Genomic DNA, 24928 nt, shown 5'->3' with positions numbered 1-24928 from the left:
GTCTTGTCTCATTTCCCAAATTTCCTGTAAGTTTATTGGCAATAATTGAAAATAAGCTCATAATACATCAAAGAAAACATTGCAGGCTTCTATTACTACAATAACTTTATAATAACTGCATGTTTTCTGTCTGATTCTCCATGTAAGCTTATATCAACTAAAAGGTTTATTCATCCAGTCTGACTGAAACTAGCATGCACTCATTTCTTCTTCTGTCTGTCTTCACTTAAATGTTTGTAATTCAGATGTTGTTAGGTGTAGTCCGCTCTGCCTTAAGCATGCAAGAATGAGGCCAACGAGAGGAGGGAGGAACAGAGAGAGAGAGAGGGAGCAAGAAAGAGAGAGAGAGGGGAGAGTAATAGAGAGAGAGAGAGAGAGAAAGAGGTAGAGAAGGAGAGAGAGTGTATGCGAGGCTGAGCGAGAGGAAAAGAGAGAGAGAGAGAGAGAGAGAGAGTTGGTGGGTGAAGAAAATTAGGACACTATGACACCAATGCAACAGAGGCTATTGCATTGTGGGATACCCATAAATCCAGGTGATATAGGTAAAGTGAGTGCTGTCCCAGTTCAGCATTTTTAGGTCTGCTCTTCCTCTGCCTGGACTCACAGAGCCACCGCTACTCCCACAATCTTCTCTTTCTGCAACAAGGGTGACCCCCCGTCCTACAACTGCCACCACCCAGGAGTCCACCAGAACTGGATAATTCACAGCAGCCTGTCCACACGGCTAATGGGAAGATGAATTCGAAGGTAACTCACCGACTGGGCTGGACGATAAAATACATTTACAGGTTACACTTATCAAATGCCTTAGCCATCTGGCTACTTATAGCTGTTGCTGATGTGTAGTATCTGCCTAATCCACCTACTGCTCATGCTATGAATGACCTCTGACTATTCACCAAAGGCACTCTGACCCTGATTCACATATTTAGTTAATGATATTTGAGACCTCTGTGTAACTGATAAAATAATACAATCCAAAAGCTCTACGGTCCTGTTCCTGCTGTCTTGCAACACCACAGATAAACTCTGGTTGATAGCATGGTAGCACAGTCTTGCGGTGTCTGTAGGTGCTTGGCAGTTGTATCTATTTGCGTGCATAAATAAAGGATCAGTTGGATGTTGGTCTCTGTAAGGTTAAGTGGACTGCTGAATATTGATGTGGCTATCCTGTGAGTCTTTGGCCTCTGTGGCCTTCTGGCCAGCGACCTGGTTGTTGGTCAGGTCACGTTAGCCTTCACCCTCTTCAAGACTTTGTTGGGGGGCAGCAAAGCCAACTCTGAAGTGAACAGTATTGGGTGGTTGGCTGTAATGTACATTTACATTTAGATTCAGACATTTAAAAAAACTACTTTAAAATAACACACAGTGCAGTGAAAGCACACAGAGAAGGTCAAAATGTTTTTGGAATGTGAGTAGTTAGATGTGTGGCACTATGATTGTTTACCTGCAGGTTTCATCTCCATGTCTCTACTTGGCATGGTGTAAATCTCCTACTTGAATGGATAAATTAATCATTATTTAAATAGTTTTGACAAAGGAAAGTGATAATCATTTTGTATGTGAGTCATTACATTGTCTAGAATTTGTGGCTGCATTTACCTTTTCAACTGGAATTTTGAACGTTCATTTACTGGTTTTGCAGTCATTCATTTCCTGATCACACAGGCCAGGTCAGAGGACTCGCTATGCCCAGCCTTTGCTTCCTGTTGCTCTTGTCGTTAAAAGTCAAATTGACAGACCTAATTGGCAGACAGATGGACAGTCATACAGACAGACTGTTCTGTTGGAAAATGTAAGCAAAACGTAAAAGAGAGACAGCGACATCAAAGAGAGCTAAATAATGTCCACTTGTCCTTGCAACGTTACTCAGCATAAAGTTTATAATGGAAAACCAACCCCTGTGACTCCTGTGTAATTGGATTTGGTGGGCTCTGTGCTAAATCAGAGAGTAGAAGGAAATGCTGGGATAGTTAAGGCTGGACAAGACTCAGGTAGCTCTGAAAAAGAATGAATGTTGAAGTATTCACTCCATGGAACGTCGGAATGAACTTGAGGTGACCCACAAATATTCTGTCCCATGAAAAGACAACAAAGCTGCTAATTTGATCCTGTCTCATTTTTCTTGGCTAGTGTTGGTCTTGAGCATAATCAGTACCTTAGATTGGAATGTTTTGGAATAGTTTATAGTGATACATTGAAACAAAATTGTTTTGGTTATGCCACCACCATCACTTTTGCATTTTCACAAAATGTAATCTTCCTTCTGTAAGCTTTAGCCACCGTAAGGGGAAACCACCCCCTTTAAATGTGCTACACACAGACAATATAACTGGTGGACAGGGATGCCCATCTCTCCGGAACTGATTTATTAATACTCTTAACACTGATTTGACATGGCAGCAAGACTATATTGAAAATAAACACATTGTTTCACAGGGCATCCAGTTTTGCAATAGCTATCACATAGTAGTGTCAGTTCAGCTTAAAGTGTAAGTGCACCCTATAATGTAATTGTTTGAGCTGTAAACTAAATGATATGACTGAACTGTGATGAAACACATCAATACTGGTGTTAATATTGACAAATTCCCATTTCTATAAAAATCTGCATTTTATGGGTAGAAAATGGCTCAACACACCTCCCACACTCTCACCCATGAGTGTGAGTATGATTTTTATCTGATTTTCATCGAGACTCACCCATGAGTGTGAGCCTCATTTTCATTTGCTGATCGAGACTCATCATTCACAGGAGTTAACACCATCTACTTTTAATAGTCAAAAATAACATACCCAACACAGACTTTACTATCGTTTGTGTTTTATCATCCTATTCAGACTAAGAGGTGTCTCTCAACTCAGGTAAATAGAGGCACTCCTGTTATAATGCTGCCCCAAGGAAGGTGACTCACACAACAGTGACAGCGCATCACTCTCTTTCTGTTTAGTTTGGGTCAATGCAACTCAGTACTGTAGAGTGAGACATCAGTTTTAATGACAGCTTCCAGCGTGTCTAGAAATGTGCCATTTACAAACCCACCTCTCCATGCCATGAAGACTCTGAGTAACGTAACCACACATCCTTAATTTAGTGAGCTGATTCCAATTAAAAAGCAATGATCGTTAAAGACCCACAGGTTACCCCGAGGTTACAGGTTACCCCGACTGTGTCATTTGTGGCTAGGGGCATTCAGGCGTCATTGGAAATATGATCTTTGATGGTGTTTACAGGGTGCTCAGGTTTAACATTTAATAAGAGTAAATTGGTCAGATATGTTACATGCTAGAACCTGCTGCTCCACCGCAACTTAACCTAACTGAATTCTGCACCAGTGACAGCAATCTACTGCAGTCTCAACAGACTGAATTATCTAGCTGATAAAAAAACTAAAACATTGAGAACTCTACCTAATTCTATTAAAGACAATTTTTGTGATTGCCGTGCACTTCCTAACCTTAATATTTAACCATTAGAGCTCTACAACATTGTCAACCTTTGTGTCTGCCTGTATCCAGGATGATGCATATCAGATTGTCACAGGCAAGGGTGCTATTCCAGACAATGTGTAAATGACAGTACTACCACATGTTCTACTTTTACTACAATGACTATTACTGGTACCAGATACAGTGTTCAGACCCCTTCACTTTTTAAAATGTTTTTTTTTTTAATTTAAAAAAAAAAAAAATGTTTTTATGTTGCAGCCTTGCAGCTTCTTGAAACCATTTAAATTCATTTTTTCCTTTATCAATTTACACCCAGAACCCCATAATGACAAAGCGAAAAAGGGATTTTAGAATTCTTTGTACATTTATTAAAAAGGAAAAACTGAAAGTATTTAGACGGTTTACTCAGTACTTAGATGAAGAACTTTTTGGCAGCGATTACAGCCGTTTGGCTCAGTACTTAGATGAAGCATGATTTGGCAGTCTTCTTAGGTATGACAAGACAAGCTTTGCACATTTTGGCGATTTACTGCCATTCATCTCTGAAGATCCTCTCAAGCTCTGTCAAGCTGAAACGTAACAAAATGTTGAAAACATGAACGTGTCTGAATACTACCTGATGCACTCTACCTCTACTGCAATGAATGATAATGTGTTTGTACTGACACAGTGTATGCGGGTTGTGAACCTCCACGAGATGTGCAGCATCTGCAGGGCCCATTCAGGAATTGGAAATGAGCTGCCATCTGCATCAGGCATTGATGAGTGGTTAGTAATTAGCTGAAAACGAATCGGCCTAATCAAAGATCAGTAACTGGACTCCAGCCCTGCCTGTAATTTTGTGTATGCAGGAAGGAGAAGAGGGGGGTGCTGGTGGAGGGGTGAGGGAAAGACTCACGACAGGCGGAGGATAGGGTTTCAGGAGCCTTGTGTTACACGCGGTGGGGTTGCAATGGAAGTGGCGGAGGTGGTGGAGGTGGCTTAGGAGTTAATGCCGAATGGGGGATCTTTCCTGCCTGTCCCCCCGATAAATGATTCAGCAGGCTGGAGCGTAGAGCCAGAGTCATTAGGCTGAATGGGCCAGGCAGGGCAGGAAGCCACTGCCCGCACGAGAGGCACCACCTCTGGGCTACGGCCCTCTTAACGGGGTACCTCAGCGGAGGAGGCCAGTGGGAGAACTACAAGCAGAGAGCGACACGCAAACAGACCACGCGGGCAGTCGTAATTAGGGTTACCTCTACCCCGACAAACCCCCGATCAAAATCGAACCTTCAATCGTTTTTGGTCAATGCTCTAGTCATGGGTGCCAGCGAAAAGGTTAGTTGGAAATGGACCGCCAAGGCACACTAGCTGGATTGTTTGTTCACTGAATGAGACGAGACAAGGAAATGGATCTTCAGGTTCTCTGCTCTAAAGAGTATTGTAGTCTGTGTGAAGTGGCTCTGTGTGAGGCTGTTGTATTTCCATGTTAAATGTATGCAATTTTACTTCATCACTCAAGGCTGTCCTTTTGCATGCTGTCTGAAGATTTACCGCATGGTAGTACTGTATAGTCTATGATTTGCTATGGTCATAGTAAGAATTGAAAGAGAGATAAAAAAAAGTGTTGGAAAACTAAAGCATGGCCTGTACCATCAAGAGATCACTCTCACTTTGAACAAAATCCCACTTCTTCTGCTTTATGTCTGATGAATTAAACTTCTTTACTTCTTTTGGAGGATCTATCACCAGGTGGAGCAAAATTCTATGGCAACACATCATGGCGAATTTAATCACTCCCACAATACTATCAAGTGGTTAAAGCCGTTAGTCTCTCTCTGATAGGATAAAGAAGGTTCACACTGGACAAAACACTGTTAAAAAACGTTTCCAGACAGAACGCTCAGGTAACGGAATTACGTACAGCTAACCTTCTACCCTACCCCCCTGTGGTTTAATACATTTTTAAGCATGCTTGCATCGTGGATATTTAGCTGGGCAGTTGCAGACTCATTAGCGCACCACAGCTGGGTGATAGGTGACGGAAACAAAGCCGGACTCTTGAGTTTCTGCGGTAATATAGGCCATCGGGTGTTGCCCTAGGTGACTCTGTGTCAGTCACTGACCCTAAAAACGGACGTCGTGCCTTTCAGGAGCGGCCGGCCACTTTGAGCGAGGAGTAACCAGATCCGGCCCAGAGGCCAGTGGGGTGACAGAGACAATGGGCCGGCCTCTCTGGTGATGCCGAGAGATGGCCGCACAGCCTCTCCTGTTCCCTCTGATGGCGGCCATTATTTGGGTGTCTTGTTGCTCTCTAGCTCCCACTCTGTCCTCCTTGTCATGCTGTCATTCTCTCTTTCTCTCCGTCGCTGGATTCATCTCGGTCTGTCCATCTTTTCCCCTTAGTTACCCAATCATACAAATTTGGTACGTTTTGTTGAATCCAAATCCAATATAGAGCATTTGGCTCTGACATTTAAAACTGTTTTCACTTTGGCCAGTAACATTTACTACTCTTTCTCTTGTCTCTCCCTCTCTGTGTCCTTTCCTCCTTTGTTCTCTCTGCCTCTTTTTTCTGTGAATCTTGATTATACTAATTTGGAAAGTTGTAATGAATCCAACCTTGTGCCATTTGGGTTTGTGACACTCTTTCCATCTTAGCCAATAACATTTAGCCTTTTCTCTCTCTCTCTCTCACACTCTCTCACACACACACACACACACACACACACACACACACACACACACACACACACACACACACACACACACACACACACACACACACACACACACACACACACACACACACACACACACACACACACACACACACACACACACACACACACCCTCTTACCTCATCTCAGCCTTGGTGTCAGATTTTCATCCGTTGAGTGTTGTTGCCCCAGTCATGCACTTCCGTAATCTCTGCCTTGGCCTGTGAAGGCATGCCATCACAGGGTCATCAACATCCCATCACCTCAAAGTATCCCACATGGCCCTTTCGCTTTTACAGAGATGACTCTTTCTAGCCACATGAAACCTGTGAGATGGCCCTTTGATGTCTTTGTTTCTGTAGTTTTACAGGTCTCGTGGTTATAATTCATAGTTCCACAGTTCTCAGTTCTGTGGTTGTGAAGTTCTTCAACAAGCTATATATCAGGGACATTGCTGAGAAGCATGATTGCTGGACAGTGAGAGTTCCACTGGTGGTGTGAAGTTCAGGAACCATATATAAGTTAAAAACATCCACATCCTATTACTTCTAGTTACTCATATTACGTTGTACATAACAATCTAATTTCACTGTTCCAATGGCTGTTTATGACAAATTGAGACTGAAGTACTGGCAGTGCTTTATCTTGTGAAGGATCCTGTTTTTCAGGCATTATCAGATAGGACAGGAATTGTACCACTCCTCCCTGAACGACATAACAAACTCACACAGTCCAAAAATAACTTACTGTATTTCATCATAGGCCATTTGTTGATTAAGTCGATTATCTGTTTATGATGCCAAGATATATAAAAATGCAGAATGTAATGCTTCAAACTGTCACTCTCAAAATAGATTCAATGAATTAGTTTTTCTTTTTAACATAGTAAAAGTGGTTCACCCTGTCCCCCTTAGAATTTGATAAAATGGGGGTAATGAATGCCTTACAGCTTTTGGTCATCTCATTAGGTTAGGCCTATTGTGGAGAGTTAGCTCTAATCTTGCCAATGTTGCTGCGCCACCTGCTCTCTATCCATTAATATTTAAGATGGTACATGAAGAGAACACCTGTGTCTGCATGTGTATGTTTGCGCGGATGTTAAAGAGGACGTATGATGCTCATTTTCAATGTTTATCATTTTTATTTTTGGGGTCTACTAGAATAGATTCACATGCTTCAGTTCTCCAAAAACACATTCTTTTTCTCATACTGTATATCTCTATCCACCCTCTGTCTGGAACGGTCTTTAGAGAGTACCTTCCTAGTGAGCTCTGATTGGTCAGCTAGGTGGGCAATAAGGATTGTGTAACAAGATTGCATTATCTTGTAACAAAGGAAAAGGGCTGGAATTCCAACGATGTGTTTCAGGCAGCTGAGAAAAGTAGTTTCTGTGGTGTGTACTTTGTAATTTTTGACATAGCAGAGCGTTTACATGTACAAAATGTGATATAACACACTAAAGGGAAGGGAAAAAGTAGAAAAGCATAAAGGTCCTCTTTAATCTATGTGCATATACAGTGGCTCCCTGAAAGTCATCACTATTTTCACAATTATAAAAGCTACTTGCACATAATGAACCCCAAACAGCTTTTTTTATTGCACACAATAAGTTATTTGTCTGCTAACATTACAAATAAATACATGTAAAAATATATGAAAAGTATTAAAACTTGAGTTCCAGTTTAAGGCAGATGGCAAATGATTCATAAATGATACAGAGGTGCTACTTATTTGACCATTACTGATCATACTTACATACTAACTATGAGTGGTTAAAGTAAAGATCTCTTTCTGGATGTAAAAATTACAGCCTGAGGGTTATCAGCCAGGTTGTGAAATAACAGAGCGACTGAAGAATACTTAAATGAGGAAGACACCAAGAAAATATCTGTGTTCTGATTGGATCCATACGAATAAAGTGGAAGTTGCACACAGATGCTTTGTAGAAGAGGTTGTCCCCCAAACCAGGCATCCGAGGAAGATATTAACTGGTGAGGGAGGCCACCACAGTCCATACATCACCCCAAGAAATCTACAGAGCTCAGTGGCTGTAAGAGTCCACAAAATACCATCCATAATACTGAACACTGGAGGACTGCCATCCCATCAACCTAGATGTTCTACATAAATTCTCCCGAAAAGAATGAATAATCCTCACGATACAACATTGTGCAAAGCTGGTACAGTCTCACTTCAAAAGACTTAAGGCTCTTATTGCAGCAAAGGAGTTCTCTACCAAGTATTAATGTCTAGGGGTTGAAAACTTATACAAGTAAAATATTTTAGTTTTAAATGTATTTCGTTTTCATGTTAGTAGACAAATAACTTATTTAACCTTAAGAAATATATTACAGCATAAGTGTTCGCAATGACAATACTATTTGGAGAAATTTGTGTAAGTATCTTTGTAAACCAGAAAATGGAGATGACTTTCAGGGGGGTTGAATACTTTTGCAAGTCACTTTATGTACACTGTATAGGCTGCCTATTTGTGTGTGTGTGTGTGTGTGTGTGTGTGTGTGTGTGTGTGTGTGTGAGTGTGTGTGTGAGCACGGATGTAGTTCTATAGGGAGTGTATTTCCATGTGTTTGTCATATCTCTCATGGGAAACATGAAGATAATTGGGTTTATCAGGCTATGTTTTGCTCTGTGTGTGAAAGTGTGTGTGTGTGTATGTTTAGATATGTGTGTGTGTGTATGTGATTAATTATATGCATGTGTTTGGGTCTGTACATGCGAGTGCATGCGTGTGTGTGTGTGTGTGTCTGTGTGTGTGTGTGTGTGTGTGTGTGTGTGTGTGTGTGTGTGTGTGTGTGTGTGTGTGTGTGTACACACTTGTCCTATCTCTCTGAGGGAAACAGTACCAGGAAAGCAAGAGAGAACAATAAAGACATGATGAATTACTGCATGTGCTGATGCCCTTGGCCTATATTACACCCCATGACTGGGACCAGATGAGGTTTCCTGTGGTTTGGGACGAAAATAGCCTTGTTTTTCCCCCAAAATAACTTTCAGAAACGTACAAGTGATACAAGAAACATCTTTTCTAGTCCGTAGGATGTAGACTTAATCTTATTTATATCGCCTAATAATAATATTATGTGGACTGTTATTTTGTTTTTCTCCGAATAGGTGCACCTATGACAACAGTCACAAATGTCTACCACTGCTTCCTTTTCTGCTTACTTTAATATTATTAATGGGCCCCTATTGGTGGAAATCGTAGGAGTGTGTGAGTGGTGGAGGAGGTGGTGGGGTCAAGAGGTCACTATTTCCCGTCACTTTCCCCATTATATAATCCCTGATGTGCTATTGAAAAAGATATGGGAAGATACACACACTCATAACAATAGAGGATTCAATCTCATTCAAGGTAGGGACTGAGCTTTCACTATGTATGCAAGGCTAATTAAACATAGCAGTCACACTGCACCGGCATATACATTTTGAGTAAGCCTTCTGATACGTTTGCACATTTAATGAAAGTTTACTGTTCTAAAAGATTTTAGGCTATATTTAAAAAAAAAAATAGGTTATTAGTTTTATAACTGATTTGCTGTCTTGAGAATATGATGTTGTCTGTTTTTAAAATATGCAGTCTGAAAAAGTCTGCTCTCTAGCCTTAATCCAATGGTGTTTGCCTCCTCAAGATATTTAATTAATGGTGATGGTCATATAGTCAGTGGCTTCATATAGCTAATATATATAACAGTAATAAAAAAAATTCCTGGCTGTAAACGATAAATGTCAGTTGAGTTGATTATCAGAGCAATACTGTTTTTAAATGAAATGACAATCAAGTTAATCAAATCAGTTGACAATTATCACTCTAGTTTTCAATTCACGTACATTTTTACCCCTCTTTTTTCAATTCAGATGCATTTTCCTCATCTCTCATCAATACATTTGTGTTACTTCTACCCTTGAGGCTACTTTTCTTAAATGATAAATGGAAATTTGTTGTGAATGATGAATGATGAATGAAAATGATGGCTCTGTTTTTATCATATCATGGCCGATTTAGTTACATTACCTTTAAATTAATCAAATCATTTGATAATTTATCACTGTATTTTTCAATTCATTTTCACCACCTTCATTTTTGTTGATACCATCCACTCATTAGGACTTAATGGTTCTTAATTCTGTCACTTCTTCTTCTTCTTTCACTGAAGCATTTCTTTTGTCCCTTCAAATTAAATGCTTGAAATAATCTAATCAGAAGACACGCCACACATCATTCCTCGTACCGAAGGTGTATTTGTGGCACACGAGTCCAGTTCTCTGCGTGTCACGGTGGTTCCTCTAGTGCCTTGCATCCGCTGGTGATGACACTGTCGGGTGACGGATCACCCTGCTGAGACGGAAATCAGCCTGGAAGCAGATTAGATAGTTGCCCTCCCAAACGCAAATCTTTCACAGAGGGACAGATCCGTTCAAGGCCATTTCCTATTTTGTGTGGCGTCTGGACATCGAAAACCGGCGGACGAAAAAAAACACAGATGAGGAGAAGCTGAGCTGTCAGAGTCGGCACCTACAGTAGAAGCGTGACGTTTGCGATGGCCATATATGAGAATGTACTGACAGAGGGGCCTTACGATAAGAGTGCATAGCCGGAAGAGGATAGGAGGGATGTCCTTTGGCCAGGGCACAGCCTTGACTTGTAGAGGGGTGGTGGGGAGGTTGAGGAATTGACACCTGGCTAAACAGCAGACGGAAAAATATCCACTTATTACTTTTTTTCTTTTTTCACGATTTCTCTGAAATTCTTTATTTCTCTGAAGCAGTGCTGAAATGTTTCACAATGTATGTTCCTGTAGCTCAGCTGGGAAAGCAAAGTGCTAAGGTCAAAACCAAGGTCATAGATTAATTATAGGAAGACTACATACAGATGCTCGGATTATAAACAAACTATCTGTTGGAACTCTGTTAACTACATTTTATGGTTAAAGTTAGGGTTAGAAATTGGGGTTGGTTAAGGTGATGTTCAGTGAACAATTGGAAAGACTGAACTTTCAACAAACCATCTGTAAAGTCTCTGTAAGAAGACTATCCAAATATATCACGCTTTACATGGTTGGAAAGAGAATATCTTTCTAGTATCATTTTAGTAAGTGCTAAGCCCTTACTTCTTAACTAGACTTTAATTGAGTTTGAATGTCTAACAATTCCACCTAGGAAAGCATTCCCTAGAAGTCTGATATTTATTCATTAGGATTTTCGGTAGCACACATGATATATTTTTCCTGTGCTCTTTGAGAATTGAACCTATGACTTTGGGCTCTGCCTTGGCCATCTTCCATCCATTAAGCCACAAGGGCATCAAGTGTCATTTTTATGACCAGGTGAATCCATCTGAGACCAATTACTTCCTTTCCTCTTACTGGGTAGGCTACTGACTCTCTTTGACGCTGTGATTGGTTAAGATCATAAACTACTTCCCTCCTCTGCCTGGATTGGCTACTGTCTTTCATTGATGCTGTCATTGGCTTAGACCATAAACTTCTTCCCTTCCTGTGTCTGGATTGGCTACTGACTCTCATTGATGTGTGTGAATGAGAGCATAAACTCTCTACTCTCTACTGACTGTCATTGATACTGTGATTGGCTAAGAGCATAACCTACTTCCCATCCTCTCTCTGGGCTGGCGACTGACTCTCATTGATGCTGTGATTGGCCACAGAGCTTGGAGGAACGCTACGATCGCATCCTGCGGGACATGGAGGGCTCGCTGACGGCACGGGACCGGGTGGGCATCCAGGACTTTGTGCTACTGGACAACTACACCAGTGAGAGCGCCTTCCTCGACAACCTGAGGAAACGCTTCCACGAGAACCTAATTTATGTGAGTCTATGGGACAGAAATAGAGTACCTTGTCTAAGATAATCTGTAGGTCCACAGTATCTTTACAGTTTACAGTTTTGTGGGGAAAAAAGATTGCTGTTTTGTATGTTATACAAAAACAATCAGATGTACCCTTCCTGAGTGTTACAGTGAGAGAGTAAGTTAGTGAGTTTGGTGCCTAAAGACCTTACCTGGTATTGAGACAGTGTCTGTGTTAAAGGCTTGCATTCAATCAAGTGCTTTAGAATTGAAATGCCATTGCTGCAGACTGGCCACATTGCTTGATTAAATGTTCAATTTAAACCCCCTCCTGGTGCTCTCAAGCTGACGTTGCAATCGGGGCAGTAGAATAGTCTCTTAGGGTCAAGAAAGGCACTTCAAACATAGATCCTCAGGAACAGTACTTATGAGACGGCTAGCCTGGCAATGACTTGATTTCCTTTGATTGTGTTTTGCTTAACTGAACCAGTTTAATCTCACCACATTTACACATGCAGCAGTTTTTATTATGGTACAATCTCTCTTAAGCTGAATGAAGTGTTCTTGGTAATCTTTTATGGGAACATTTTCTCATGGGAATGGGGTGAAATTCCTATAAAAAAAAAAAAACGAAGTCATCTCATTCACTTGGATGTACAGTAGATCATACTGAACTCAATGTCAAGTTAACCAAAATGTGTTAAAAAAAATTGTAGGTCACACATACAGAGTCTGTTTACTTTCAGACTGCAATGTTTATTCTGCGTCTTCAAACTGTCAGGATATTGAACATTTCTTTCTTCATCGTCTTACCGCATTCTGTAAACGTACCTAATGTTGCAAAATAGAGTGGACGTCTGTAATTCCCTCTTCACCTACAGACCTACATTGGGACTCTCCTGGTGTCAGTCAACCCTTATAAAGAACTGGGCATCTACACGAAAAAGCAGATGGACTTGTACATGGGAGTTAACTTCTTTGAACTGCCACCACACATGTAAGTCTATACTAAACGTCTTGAAACATGGACTATATATGCGTCTGAGCATCTGTTCTTGGTGACATATTCAACATTCAAGGAAATATTCTGAGTCACGTACACATATACTGTCAGTGTGTCTGTGTTCGTTTGTCTTCATGTAGATGTTATTGTAAATTTGACCGTAACTACATTTTAGTACGACCCATGATTGTCATTTCAGCTTTGCACTAGCAGACAATGTTTACCGCACAATGCTCAGTGAGACGAACAACCACTTCATCCTGATCTCCGGGGAGAGTGGCGCTGGAAAGACAGAGGCCTGCAAAAAGGTCCTGCAGTTCTATGCTGTGAGCTGCCCCAGCACCAGGGTACTGGACGATGTTAGAGACAGACTCCTCCTCTCCAATCCTGTTTTAGAGGTAAGCGTCCTCGCTGCTTGAAACTGCTCAGGGATGTGTTTCCTGACAGTGTTGTTGGACAACTACCTTTGTTAAATGATAGCGAAACTATAATTTCGAAAACACTTTCTCTCTCTCTCTCGGTGCCAACGGGGTATCTCTACGATGCTTTTGACAAAGGAGTGGGCGATGATACTTTCTAGCAACTTTAAAACAGTAACATGTTAAGTGTTGTGATGAATTCGCTTTAGGTCAGATTGAAAGATACTCACATATGAGATGTTGCATAAGAATGTGTCAAAACATTTGTCTTTTAGGCTTTTGGAAATGCAAAAACACTGAAGAATGACAATTCAAGCCGCTTTGGGAAGTACATGGATATACAGTTTGATCACAAGGTAAAGGTCAAGCACAGGTTAAAAAATATTAATATAATAATAATTAATAACAGACTAGTGATTAGAAAAGGCTAGACAACTATACCGTTTACAACTGGCTAATGGAGATTTACAATGGCAGTATCTGATAGGAATGTTCTCTTCTTCAGAACAGAACTTACTCTGGCTCCATTAATGGTATCATAAGGAATTTGCTATGATGACTTATGTAATAACTCTGGGTAATTTGTATCTGCTACCTGTTGTATGAATTTTTTTTTTTACTTCTTGTATAGAGCAGACAGAGAGACAGACAGCCTCCTTCAAACCACCATGATAAATATGACTTTCAAATCCATAGGGGGGAGCCGTTGGGGGCCATATTCTCAGCTACCTGCTGGAGAAGTCCAGGGTTGTCCACCAGAACCATGGCGAGAGGAACTTCCACATATTTTACCAGCTGGTGGAAGGTGGTGAGGATGACCTGCTGAGGTGGCTAGGTCTGGAGAGAAACTGTCAGAAGTATAGTTGCCTCGTTCGGGTGAGAATCAGTGTTTGCAATGTATTTGTGGTCATATACAGTATGTAGTCAGTGTTTGCAATGTATTAGTAGTCATATTAGTAGTCAGTGTTTGCAATGTGTTAGTAGTCATATTAGTAGTTAGTTGAGGCCACTCAAAAGGGTGACAAGGGGTGACAGTTCTTGAAGCCTTCAGCTAAAATAGTTGGAGGGGGGTGTATATAAATGAATTAAATATATACAGCAAGATCAAATTATCAGCAGAGAATTGAAGTTTAAAAATGTATCAGATATTACATAGTTACCAGCAAAACTAAGAATGTAAAACATTAGACATTAGGTAATTAGATAATTTAGGTGGCAAATGTCTGCCTCTTGAAGATAAACATACATCACTGGATTCTTAGAAATACCACAACATAATACCATAACACCTGACTATTGATACCATAATAAGGCCATAATACCTTCCCTTTGTGCTTCATGCTTAGGGTGAATGTGCCAAGGTGAGCTCCATCAATGATAAGAGTGACTGGAAGACTGTCCAGAAAGCCTTCACTGTGATTGATTTCAGTGAGAGGGATGTGGAGGTGAGCCTAAAACTGTGTCCTCATTTTCTTTTTGTCTCCAATGACTCCTCTTCCCTTTCCTGGCGATTCCCAGTATGCTGGAATCAACATGTTCCCAATCTGTCTGTGGTTAAAAAAAAAAAAAAAAAACAGTGTACACTTGAGTGTGTGTGTGTGTGGGTACGTGTGTGTATGCATGTGAGTGTGAGTGTGTGTGTGCATTCGCGTCTGCCCCTGTGTATGCTGGTCGAGTTCTTCTGTTGACTGCATTTTCTCATGACATGCTGCAGCACCTGCTGGCGATCATTGCCAGTGTTCTTCATCTGGGAAATGTCCAGTTTGAGAAGAGTGTGAGAGGCTACGCCACTCTTAACAGCAGCCCTGAGGTGCACTGGCTTTCGAAGGTACATTTCAACCCCAAACACCCAAGCACATTCAACCGTACACAGTTGAATAGAGCCGTCAGTTAATGAGGAGAGTAGTCGTGAGGGCAGAACTTGAGAGCGTGCACCATCTGAGACTAACAATGAATATATTTTTGAGATTAATATCAAATATATTAATGGTGTTCCCAACAAAGGTCTGAGAGAGAGTTTTGAATGGGCGAAAAGCTGTCGCGCTTCCAGTCTCAATTTCCTAGAGACCCGGTCAAACATGCTTTTTGTGTTAGAATAATCCTTGTTGTTGTGAAACACTGGAAGTGAATAATCTCTGTCCTTCCCAGCTGCTTGGGATCCCGCCACAGATTCTGCAGCAGGGTTTAACTCACAGGAAGATTGAAGCCAAATCTGAAGAGGTATTTATAACAAGATGTTATGTATCTTTTGCATGCTGCTATTGATAATGCTGTATATGTTGTGGCTGTTTTAGCAAGGTTTTAACTCATGTGCTTTAATCTCTTTTTATAAATGGCTCTAAAGTGGTCAAAACATAGACCAAAACATAGAATATCTGTCAATACAAGTCTACTGGACAATGTGTGTTACTTGTGATAGCTCCCCAATTGACTTTATCTTCCTTGCTGTTAGGTTGTAGGAGATCTACTTCTAATTTGGTCTCTCTTACTCCAGGTTCTCAGTCCTTTCACCAAAGAACATGCGAAATACGCCAGGGACGCACTCGCCAAAGCCATCTATGGCCGCACATTCAACTGGCTGGTGGGCAAGATCAACGAGTCTTTGGTTAACAAGGTGCAGTTATGTGAAGTTAAGGCCCCTAAATATGTACCGTATGTCAGTAAACATCACAACATGAATATTAGTATCATAGGTAGTTAAGCATTAAGAAATAATAACTCCACACGACTTTCAGGTCCATGTTCTTTCCCTTATGTCTTTATGTCTCCATAGGATTCAACAAGGAAGACTGTCATTGGCTTGATTGACATCTATGGATTTGAAGTCTTCCAAGTGAACAGGTCTGAAGCCAGTAGGCTCTTGAGTTGATACTATCCACAACTCTTCCTCAATGTTCACAAAATGACTTATGCTCCTGTGGTGTGTAAGGACCAAATTTGATGAATTTTACAATGAGGCTAGCCGTAACCACTGCTTTCTGTTGTTGTTGTTGTTCTTGTTTAAAATGGTGGTGTACGCTGCAGTTTTGAACAGTTCTGCATAAACTACTGTAATGAGAAGCTACAGCAGCTCTTCATACAGCTGACACTGAAATCAGAGCAGGAAGAATATGAAACTGAGGGGATTGAGGTAAGTGGATGTCATAATTTTTTAAAGGTTCATCCATTATTCCAATGTTTAGTTCAATACATTAAAAGCCCATGCTTTGATCTATGATCTTTGATCTTTCGCCCTTATAGTCACATTTTGTAAGAAACATAAAAAGTGTCAAAGCATTTTCTGTGCACAGTTCGTTTTATGCTGATTGCATGAGTTAGAGAGTAGGTTCTGAGAAGTTAGAATGGTTAAACTCTGTTAGCTTAAAATAGACTTTTTTTGTTGTATTTGGCTGTGAAACACATTGAGGTGACGCTTTCATGCTCACCTGACTTGCTTGTTTCAGTGGGAACCAGTGCCATACTTCAACAACAAGATAATCTGCGACCTAGTGGAGGAGAAACACAGATGCATCATCTCTGTGCTGGTAAGAGCGAGGCATTTTCAGGCAGCTTGTCAAGATTATTGGAGTAATTCCTCTCAAACTCCTATTCACACACACTCACGCACCTCGACACACGTGGGGAATGGGGTGAAAAAAACGAGGACATTCCATATTTGTCAATTTAGCAAAAACCTGGAATAAGTCGTGTTCATTTTCTTAGCTTGTGCTATTTTTTCTAGTTTGTAAAAGAGTGCTTTTAGAAAAGCAAACAACGTGTCATTACCTGGTGTAACATGTGCAGGATGAGGAGTGCTTGCGCCCTGGCGAGGCCACAGATCTTACCTTCCTGGAGAAGCTGGAGGAAACGCTGAGTGGCCATCCTCACCTCATCACGTGAGTCTACTACAAATCAAAAGAAGTCTTTTGTTTACATCACATTTATATACACTTCATGTTCAGAGACTATACAAAACAACCCAATTATTTTCATGTTGTCAGTGTTATGGTTAAATAGTTATTGTCATATGCTACTTCACATAGTGTATTTTAATCCAACAGGCATAAACTGGCAGACCAAAAAACCAGGAAGACCCTTGATCGAGGAGACTTTCGTTTGATTCATTATGCTGGGGAGGTCACATACTCTGTCTCAGGTGAGGTGAATATAGCATATTTGTAACAAACGCATCTACATAGCTTTGGATCATGACACAGGGCAACTTTCTCTTTGTGTACCTTCACTTGGTGTGGTTTGCCAATAGACTGTACTTTTCATGCCCTGGCTAAATCTTTTAGTTTATTGTTAAATTAACTGGGTTGACTTTCTACAATACATGCAAGTTTTTTCCTCCCAGATAAAATATGTGTGTTAGTTGTCTATTGGGGAGAATCATTTGATTTACGGTAAGGGATGGGAGCCATGATGGAATTTAAATATTGTCACTTGAAGGTAAAGGGGATATTCCTAATGTAATGCAACATGTTCTCACAAGCGATTTCTTCTTCAGGATTTCTGGATAAGAACAATGATCTCCTGTACAGGAACATAAAAGAAGTAGGTACATTTGTTTCCTTAAAGCAACAATATTTGATTTTAAATACTATTTAATCCACTAGTAAATAAATGGAAATATTGGACTGGTGCGTATGTATACATGGAACAAATACATTCCTTCATGAATGTATATTTACACAATGTAATAATGAATAGTAGTTTATGCATCTATGTAATTAAACGTGACGTGTCTTTAAAATGTCAATTTCTGTCTTTAAAAAAAAGAAAAATACTATTGTAATGTATCAGAACTGACCTTTGAACTTTTGAGTTTTCATTCTATGATTCTATAACTTGGGGATAATTTGGTTCATTTCAGGTGATGCGTCAGTCCCAAAATAATATAATCAAACACTGCTTTCCAGCTAGTGAACCTGACAGCAAAAGGAGACCAGAAACGGTACATTTCTTGGTACATTTAGAAAGTATGTGACATATCAATCTCCCCTAATAGAGTGGCCATATTCAGAAGTAACGTTGTTTTTTCTGCTGTGACAACATGGTCTGGGTCATACAGACTTATATCATGAACTGGTAGTTAGATAGTCACACATTTGTTTGTCTTCCTAATGTGGACACTACAAGCTGAAAAAGACACCATGACTGTTGGGTTTTGATTCCACAGGTAGCCACACAGTTCAAGACTAGCCTGGCAGGCTTGGCGGAGATCCTGATGTCAAAGGAGCCCTGGTATGTGCGCTGCGTGAAACCCAACGATGGCAAACAGCCAGGTGAGCGATCGAGCAGGTTGGCCGATCAACTTGACTCGCCGCGCACACCAATCTCACAACGTATCTTGCTTCAATTACAGCCTGTAATTGTTCAGGAGTGTGATGTGTGTGTGTGGTGTGTGGCTACTTGGTCCTGAATGTTTTATGAAGTGGCCCGCCACTGCTTTGACCTCTCCCCCACTGCAGGACGATTCGATGATGTAATCGTTAGACACCAGGTGAAGTACCTAGGACTGATGGAACATCTCCGGGTCAGGCGGGCAGGGTTCGCTTACAGGAGGAGATATGAGGTTTTCCTACAGAGGTACACAAGCTGCATGTTTCAGGGCCATAACTTATAGCCTTTCTCCAACTCAGGAGGGCAGGGTTTACTTGCAGGAGGAGATAGGAGGTTTTGCTGAGGTACGCAACTTGCGTGGGTCAGAGCCTGGACACATCTATAGCCTTTCGTTTCAAGCAGAAAAATTAATTGACTAACACTTATTGTGAAAGTGCAGTACTACTGTCATATTAGTGTTGTTCAGCTATTTTTCTAACCTCAGACATACTGTGTAAGGACACAGATTTTATCATTGGGTGAAGGTTATTCATATAAATTCAAAGACTTTACAAACCCAAATGATCTGAAAACAGTAATAATATTACTGTTGCTTTTCTGGAAGTGTGATTATTTTGTTCATGTTCAAGGTATAAGCCCCTGTGTCCAGACACATGGCCAAACTGGAAAGGAACTGCAGCACAAGGCGTGGAAACGCTGGTTAAACACCTGGGATACAAGAGAGAGGAATACAAGATGGGCAGGTGAAACAGACGTCCACAATGAGACAGACCTTTGTTTTACATTATAAATGAAAATTAGTTTGGTAGTCTAATGAGGCCAGATTAATACAATTTCATTTTGGTTTACTAAAACACTGAAATGAACTGCCTAAAGCTAATTTTACTTTATATTGCATGCCTAAAGGACAAAAATCTTCATACGTCATCCGAAAACCTTATTTGCCACTGAAGATGCGTTTGATCTTTGCAAACACCAACTGGGTGAGAATTCATGACAGAGTTGATTTTATATTAATGCATACATTTTTCTTGTATGTATATTGCTCTTGGACCCATTTTCGATGGAATGGTTCTCACCCTGATCAGGGTACACTATTATTAGGGTATAAAGCTATAGTAAGTTTTAATCTTACAGTGCAACTGGTAGCCATTAAACATCAGTCACACAAGCTCTGTTTAACCAAAATAGATCATACTATGCCTGATCTTGTAACATAATAGTAATCATGCCAGAGAGACGTACAGAGTGAGATTTAACACAGTTCCAGCTTCATGGAGGGAGTAATTCAAATGTCCCAGAATCCTTTAGAGGAAAGTAAAGCACGTGAAGATTACAGCAGGGTCCCAGGTTTTAACAACCCCTGTCTTATTGTCGCCCTGATCTGTGAAGAGTCTAGTGCCAGCATGATAACTCTTTCCCCACTACATCTTTTCATATCTTTTCTACACAGCCACCAGGATCCAGGCGAAGTATAAAGGATATAGAGTGAAAGGGGACTTCCTCAGGCAGAAGGAAGCTGGTGAGTGGTGACCCAAAAACACTGGCTCCTTAGGCCTGCCGTGTGCCCCAGAATCTTTCAGCTGGAATATGGGGCAACACAGTTTTAGAGGAGTCGTCTAGAGATAGTTTATTGGACACCCCACCATGAGCTTCAAAACCCCTTCATATGAATTTGTTTAAAAGACTGTGTGTGTGTGTGTGTGTGTGTGTGTGTGTGTGGGTGTGGGTTTGTATTTGTTTCCTGATACTTGGATGGCAGAACATATAGGTATATTTTTGTATTTGTTTCCTCTGTCCAAATAGATATTCTTACTGACAGAACAAAGACAGATACTATTTAATGAATTACATTAATCTGGGAGGAAACAGCAATTGAATGTGAGGCTTGGGCGGTCAGCGGAAGGTTTCTGATAAGTGAGCAATAAAAGGAAACATTTGATCCTCAGCTGGCAATGAACACTGAAAGCTTTATAATTGATTCTGGTCACTAAACGGGAATTTCGTTGTCTGGTCTGTTTTTTGTCTTTGACACCGCTCTGCCTGGTGTACGTGTGCCAGCCACAAAGATAGAGACCTGCTGGAGGGGACTAATGGCTAGAAAGGAGAAGGAAAGGAGAGGCTGGGCTGTCAAAGTCATTAAGAAGTAAGCCACCTTATAACATTGTTTATGTTGTATAACGACATGGAGCATTATAGCATTGTTTAATATTAAAATGCTGTCTAGAAGTGAATGTGCCCATTTAAATGAAACTGCATGGGTAGTGAATTTAGACCCTTTCACGTCACTCACACAGTTCCCTTACAGCAGAAATAATTCATGTTTAAGGTTTATCAAAGGCTTCATGACCAGAAACCAGCCAGTGTGCAAGGACAACTCTGAGTACTTGGCCTTTGTGCGCCACAACTACCTCATGAGACTCAAAGACAATCTGCCCAAAAGTGTTCTGGATAGACACACCTGGCTCACCCCTCCCCCCATCATGAAGGAGGTAGTTGGCTGAAGGATGTCTGCTACAGCGAATGCTTTATCATTTAATATACAGCATGAATAATATGAAACGGTGTAATTGTGGATAGTGAAATGTCTGGATGTTATTGTTGTTATTGTTATGTTGTATTATTGACGATTACCACAGTAAATAACTTATAAAAAAAGTTGACAGTATAATGCCCATTTTAGTACACATTTACTCTAAATAAACTCAAAGAACTGTTTTTAACAGCAGTCAAGAAACATTAATTTGAGACCACAGAGAAAAAGTACATGTATACATATGTGACTGAGAACATAAGTGAGATGAGTTAGTGTGTTTTATAGTCTTGTTTCCCATTGGGATATTAGAGAAGAAGTGTTTTTTCTTCTCCAGGCCTCCCACTTACTACGCAAGCTCTATATTCGTCACATGGTGCAGAAGTATGTGAAAGGGATGACAGCGCAGAGGAAAGCACAGGTGATCCTTGACCTTTGTCACATGTTTGGCGTTATTATTCCCACCTCATCCTGTACACAACCAGTTAAGGCTCAATGGTGTATTCTGTGTACACTACAGTATATGGTACTGGCAAAAATTGTATTATGATTAATTTTACATCCAGGTTTGATACAATTTACAGGAATGTGCCGAAGACAACAAATGACCCACAGGATATCCCTACATGGATGATTCCTTCCCTTTTAGCAAAGATCCAGGGACCTCCAACCCTAATGCCTGCTGTTTACTAGTATTTCTTCTGTATTGACTTGCTAAATGTCATCCATGTACACATTCATTTTCAAATTGTATGGATTGTATGTGATTCTGTTTACAGCTTCAGCTGAAGGGATTGACCAGTGGCCTTTTCAGAGGCAAGAAAGAAAACTACCCCAGCAGCGTGGGACGCCCATTCGTTGACACCAGGATAAGTACGACTATTTGTGACTCTTTGTGAAATAAGTGAAATACAGCATTTATTTTGAAAACTACATATCACATGTCCTTTGTAATTTTTGTAACTTTAACTCAGAAATTCATATAGTATTCAAATAAACAAATTGCAGAACTGTGTCATTGTCTTGATGTCATTGTCTTGTATGCAGGTGAACAAGACCTCAACATCAAAGTCTTGCAGACACTTTGCCAGGAGGGTGTAAAGGTATAACACTCTCCATAAAGCGCTTAAGATTTTCTTATGTGTATTTACTGTTTCATTCAGAAATCTGATACAGGATCTAATGACTGCAGGAAAATGAACTTTGATAGTCTCTGTATAACACAAAATGTTACACTGAAATATCCTCTATTATGTTATTTGTCATATTCGAATTTTGTGACTGAGGACTGCAAATCCAACTTCGATAGTTATTACCAGTAAAACCTTTAATTAGGTTTATTTGTCACCGTAAGGTTGTGAACAACAGAATTAAGAACGTCTATCCTTCTCTATCAGCTGACAGTCTGGTGTTCAGGTCAGTAAAGGTACACTGGTCTTTGTTTATCTGCCCCCAGTACAGCGTTCCTGTCATCAAGTACGACCGCAACGGCTTCAGGCCCCGCTTCAGGCAGCTCATCTTCACACAGGTGGCTGCCTACCTGGTGGAGGAAGGCAAGGTCAAGCAAAGGATGGAGTACACCTCACTGAAAGGTTACTGCTGCAGTTATATCTAAGGCTACGCATTTATTAGGCTAGGGTTATTTATTTTATTTTAAAACTAGGGTGTCGGATACTGTCGGGATTAGAATTAGGGTGTTTATTATGAGATTAAACATTTAGAATAGTGTCCTGTTTTTAACTATATGGTTATCGTTAGAGTTTTGTTATATGATGGCTAGGAGATTATTAGTGTTTACTTGTATGTGTGTAAAAAACAAACAACAAACAAACAGCTGATCTATCTTTTCTCAGGTGTGTCTGTGAGCAACCTAAGTGACAACTTCCTGATTTTCCATGTCACGTGTGATTCCAAGCAGAAGGTAGGAGAAAATACAAACCCCCCCCAAAGACAAATTGAAGAGTCAAAACAAGAGAAAAAACAAACGAACAAACAAAACATATTTACAAACTGTTGCCACATTTAGTATTGCTACTCAAGTCAAGTTAAAATGATTTTTTCTTGTGTGACTATGTAGCGTGTCTGTTTGCAGGGGGATGTAGTTCTGCAGTGTGATTTCCTGTTTGAGGTCCTCACCAAACTGTGTGTATTAATGAATAGGAAAAGCATCATCAGCATCGTCCAGGGAAGGTGAGAAAAATCAATCTAAGCTACTATTAATTTCCGTCACCCTAGTTTATGGAAAAATACCTAATAAGCAAGTATATACTTACAACTAAATGCTATATGTTGCTTAAACTACTTGCAGTGTAAGATTTGATATCCATCATGGGAGAGAAGGCTTTGTGGACTTTAAGAGTGGTTCAGAGTCCATGGTATACCGGGCCAAGAATGGGCATCTAATGGTGGTGAGTATTCAAGTGTCTGGGAAATGGTGGCAGAGAAACAAAGAGCTCAAGTCATTGCAAACACTGAATACCACAAATTATTTCAATTTTTCCAGGAGTCAACAAAGACAAAATCCCGATGACCCTGAGTACTGGATATCATGGATAAATCCAGAAAGCACTTACAGTTTCCCCAAAACTCTGGTCATCTAATTTTAGACTGCAACCAAGTTATGAACTCTAAGATGGCTGCCTTGCCCTGTCCATCATGTAGACTTGGATTTTTTTTTAAACAAAAGAGTGGAAAAGGCCGTGATTTCATGATGCAAGATGCTCACAGGAAGAGCTCTATAGTTCCACAAAGAACAAATAAACCCACTGCTGTCATCATGTAATGATTAAAATACATGTTCCATAATGCAAGATTGTTGTTAAAGCCACATTCTGCTTGTTTAGAGGCATAAGACTGAGCAATGACCCCACACACTTCTGCATGCTATGTAGTTTCTTAGTGTATTCCGGCACAATCCACAATATCAGAGTAATGTTAAATCCAATAATAAGTTTTGTTCTGGCAGTCTGAAATCTGTCTTTCGGGTTTTTTTCTGCCTTAAGATTTGAAAGAATATGGTTAGTGAACATGCTGATGTAAATCTGTGTTTTAAGTGTATTTAAAAGTGTAATACTTTGTGTTGTATAGGTTTGGAGGATGCTATTTATCTGACTGCATAGCAATGTTCTATTTGTGTAGATGTACAGTAGCCTACATGGTAAACCAGTGTCACTTCTGCAAAAGCCACACGTTAGTCTGCTACAAGTCCTTCCATGTCACCAATTAAGAGGTATTATTGGCCAAATGCCATTGTAACATAGTAGCTAGTCTCACAAAGCCAGCCGTACATTGCAAATACATCTGGAGTCAACCAGGTAGGAATTTGGTCTGTTTTGGGTGCATTTGAAACTTTACAAACCGATTAGGCATGTTGTGACAGTGGTATGATGTGGAAGTGGTGCGGATTCAGAAAACAAAGGTTTTGGTGAGGACTTTAGGGGGAAACCAACCTTAAACCTGTCTGTTCGGGACATTATTTAACACCACAATTGCAATTACACTGTGGAATCTAAACACGTTTAGCCCTGCAGGACTAAACGATGGAATTGGACAGAATTCTTTACCGGCCTCGTCACAGAAAAGAGGACATGTTCATTTCCAAAAGATGTCAAAATACTGTACAGGTTGTAAGACATAACTATGTTATTTTGTGAACTAGCCATGTGTATCATAATT

General features: G+C 40.4%; 1 protein-coding gene across 2 annotated transcripts; it reads left to right on the top strand.

The window, feature by feature from the left end:
- The first annotated feature begins 509 nt into the window (after positions 1 to 509).
- myo1hb (myosin IHb) lies at positions 510 to 24873 on the top strand. 2 transcript variants are annotated; one of them, XM_031577373.2, is made up of 31 exons: positions 510 to 747; positions 11833 to 11994; positions 12855 to 12970; positions 13176 to 13374; positions 13671 to 13751; positions 14092 to 14271; positions 14742 to 14840; positions 15110 to 15223; positions 15544 to 15615; positions 15890 to 16009; positions 16169 to 16236; positions 16420 to 16525; positions 16839 to 16919; positions 17179 to 17270; positions 17436 to 17530; positions 17885 to 17931; positions 18251 to 18331; positions 18557 to 18662; positions 18849 to 18966; positions 19350 to 19463; positions 19627 to 19703; positions 20174 to 20242; positions 20782 to 20866; positions 21050 to 21212; positions 21591 to 21674; positions 22033 to 22126; positions 22301 to 22356; positions 22710 to 22845; positions 23107 to 23174; positions 23346 to 23443; positions 23562 to 24873. In XM_031577373.2, the coding sequence occupies exons 1-31, from the start codon at positions 736 to 738 to the stop codon at positions 23851 to 23853; spliced, it is 3285 nt and encodes a 1094-aa protein (XP_031433233.1). In that variant the 5' UTR covers positions 510 to 735; the 3' UTR covers positions 23854 to 24873. The 2 variants fall into 2 exon arrangements, 1 of the variants encoding a protein (XP_031433233.1); XR_006152695.1 differs by having other exon boundaries at positions 511 to 747; positions 23107 to 23661; positions 23757 to 23840.
- Positions 24874 to 24928: the final 55 nt, after the last annotated feature.

This window comes from Clupea harengus, chromosome 12 (assembly GCF_900700415.2).
Source record: "Clupea harengus chromosome 12, Ch_v2.0.2, whole genome shotgun sequence".
Lineage (NCBI taxonomy): Eukaryota > Metazoa > Chordata > Actinopteri > Clupeiformes > Clupeidae > Clupea > Clupea harengus.
This window is presented reverse-complemented; position numbering and strand designations above follow the sequence as displayed.

Coding starts and splice junctions, on each gene's coding strand:
- myo1hb (XM_031577373.2), top strand. Junction 11,995..12,854: donor TCCACGAGAACCTAATTTAT/GTGAGTCTATGG, acceptor CTTCACCTACAG/ACCTACATTGGGACTCTCCT. Junction 23,175..23,345: donor CGTGTGATTCCAAGCAGAAG/GTAGGAGAAAAT, acceptor GTCTGTTTGCAG/GGGGATGTAGTTCTGCAGTG.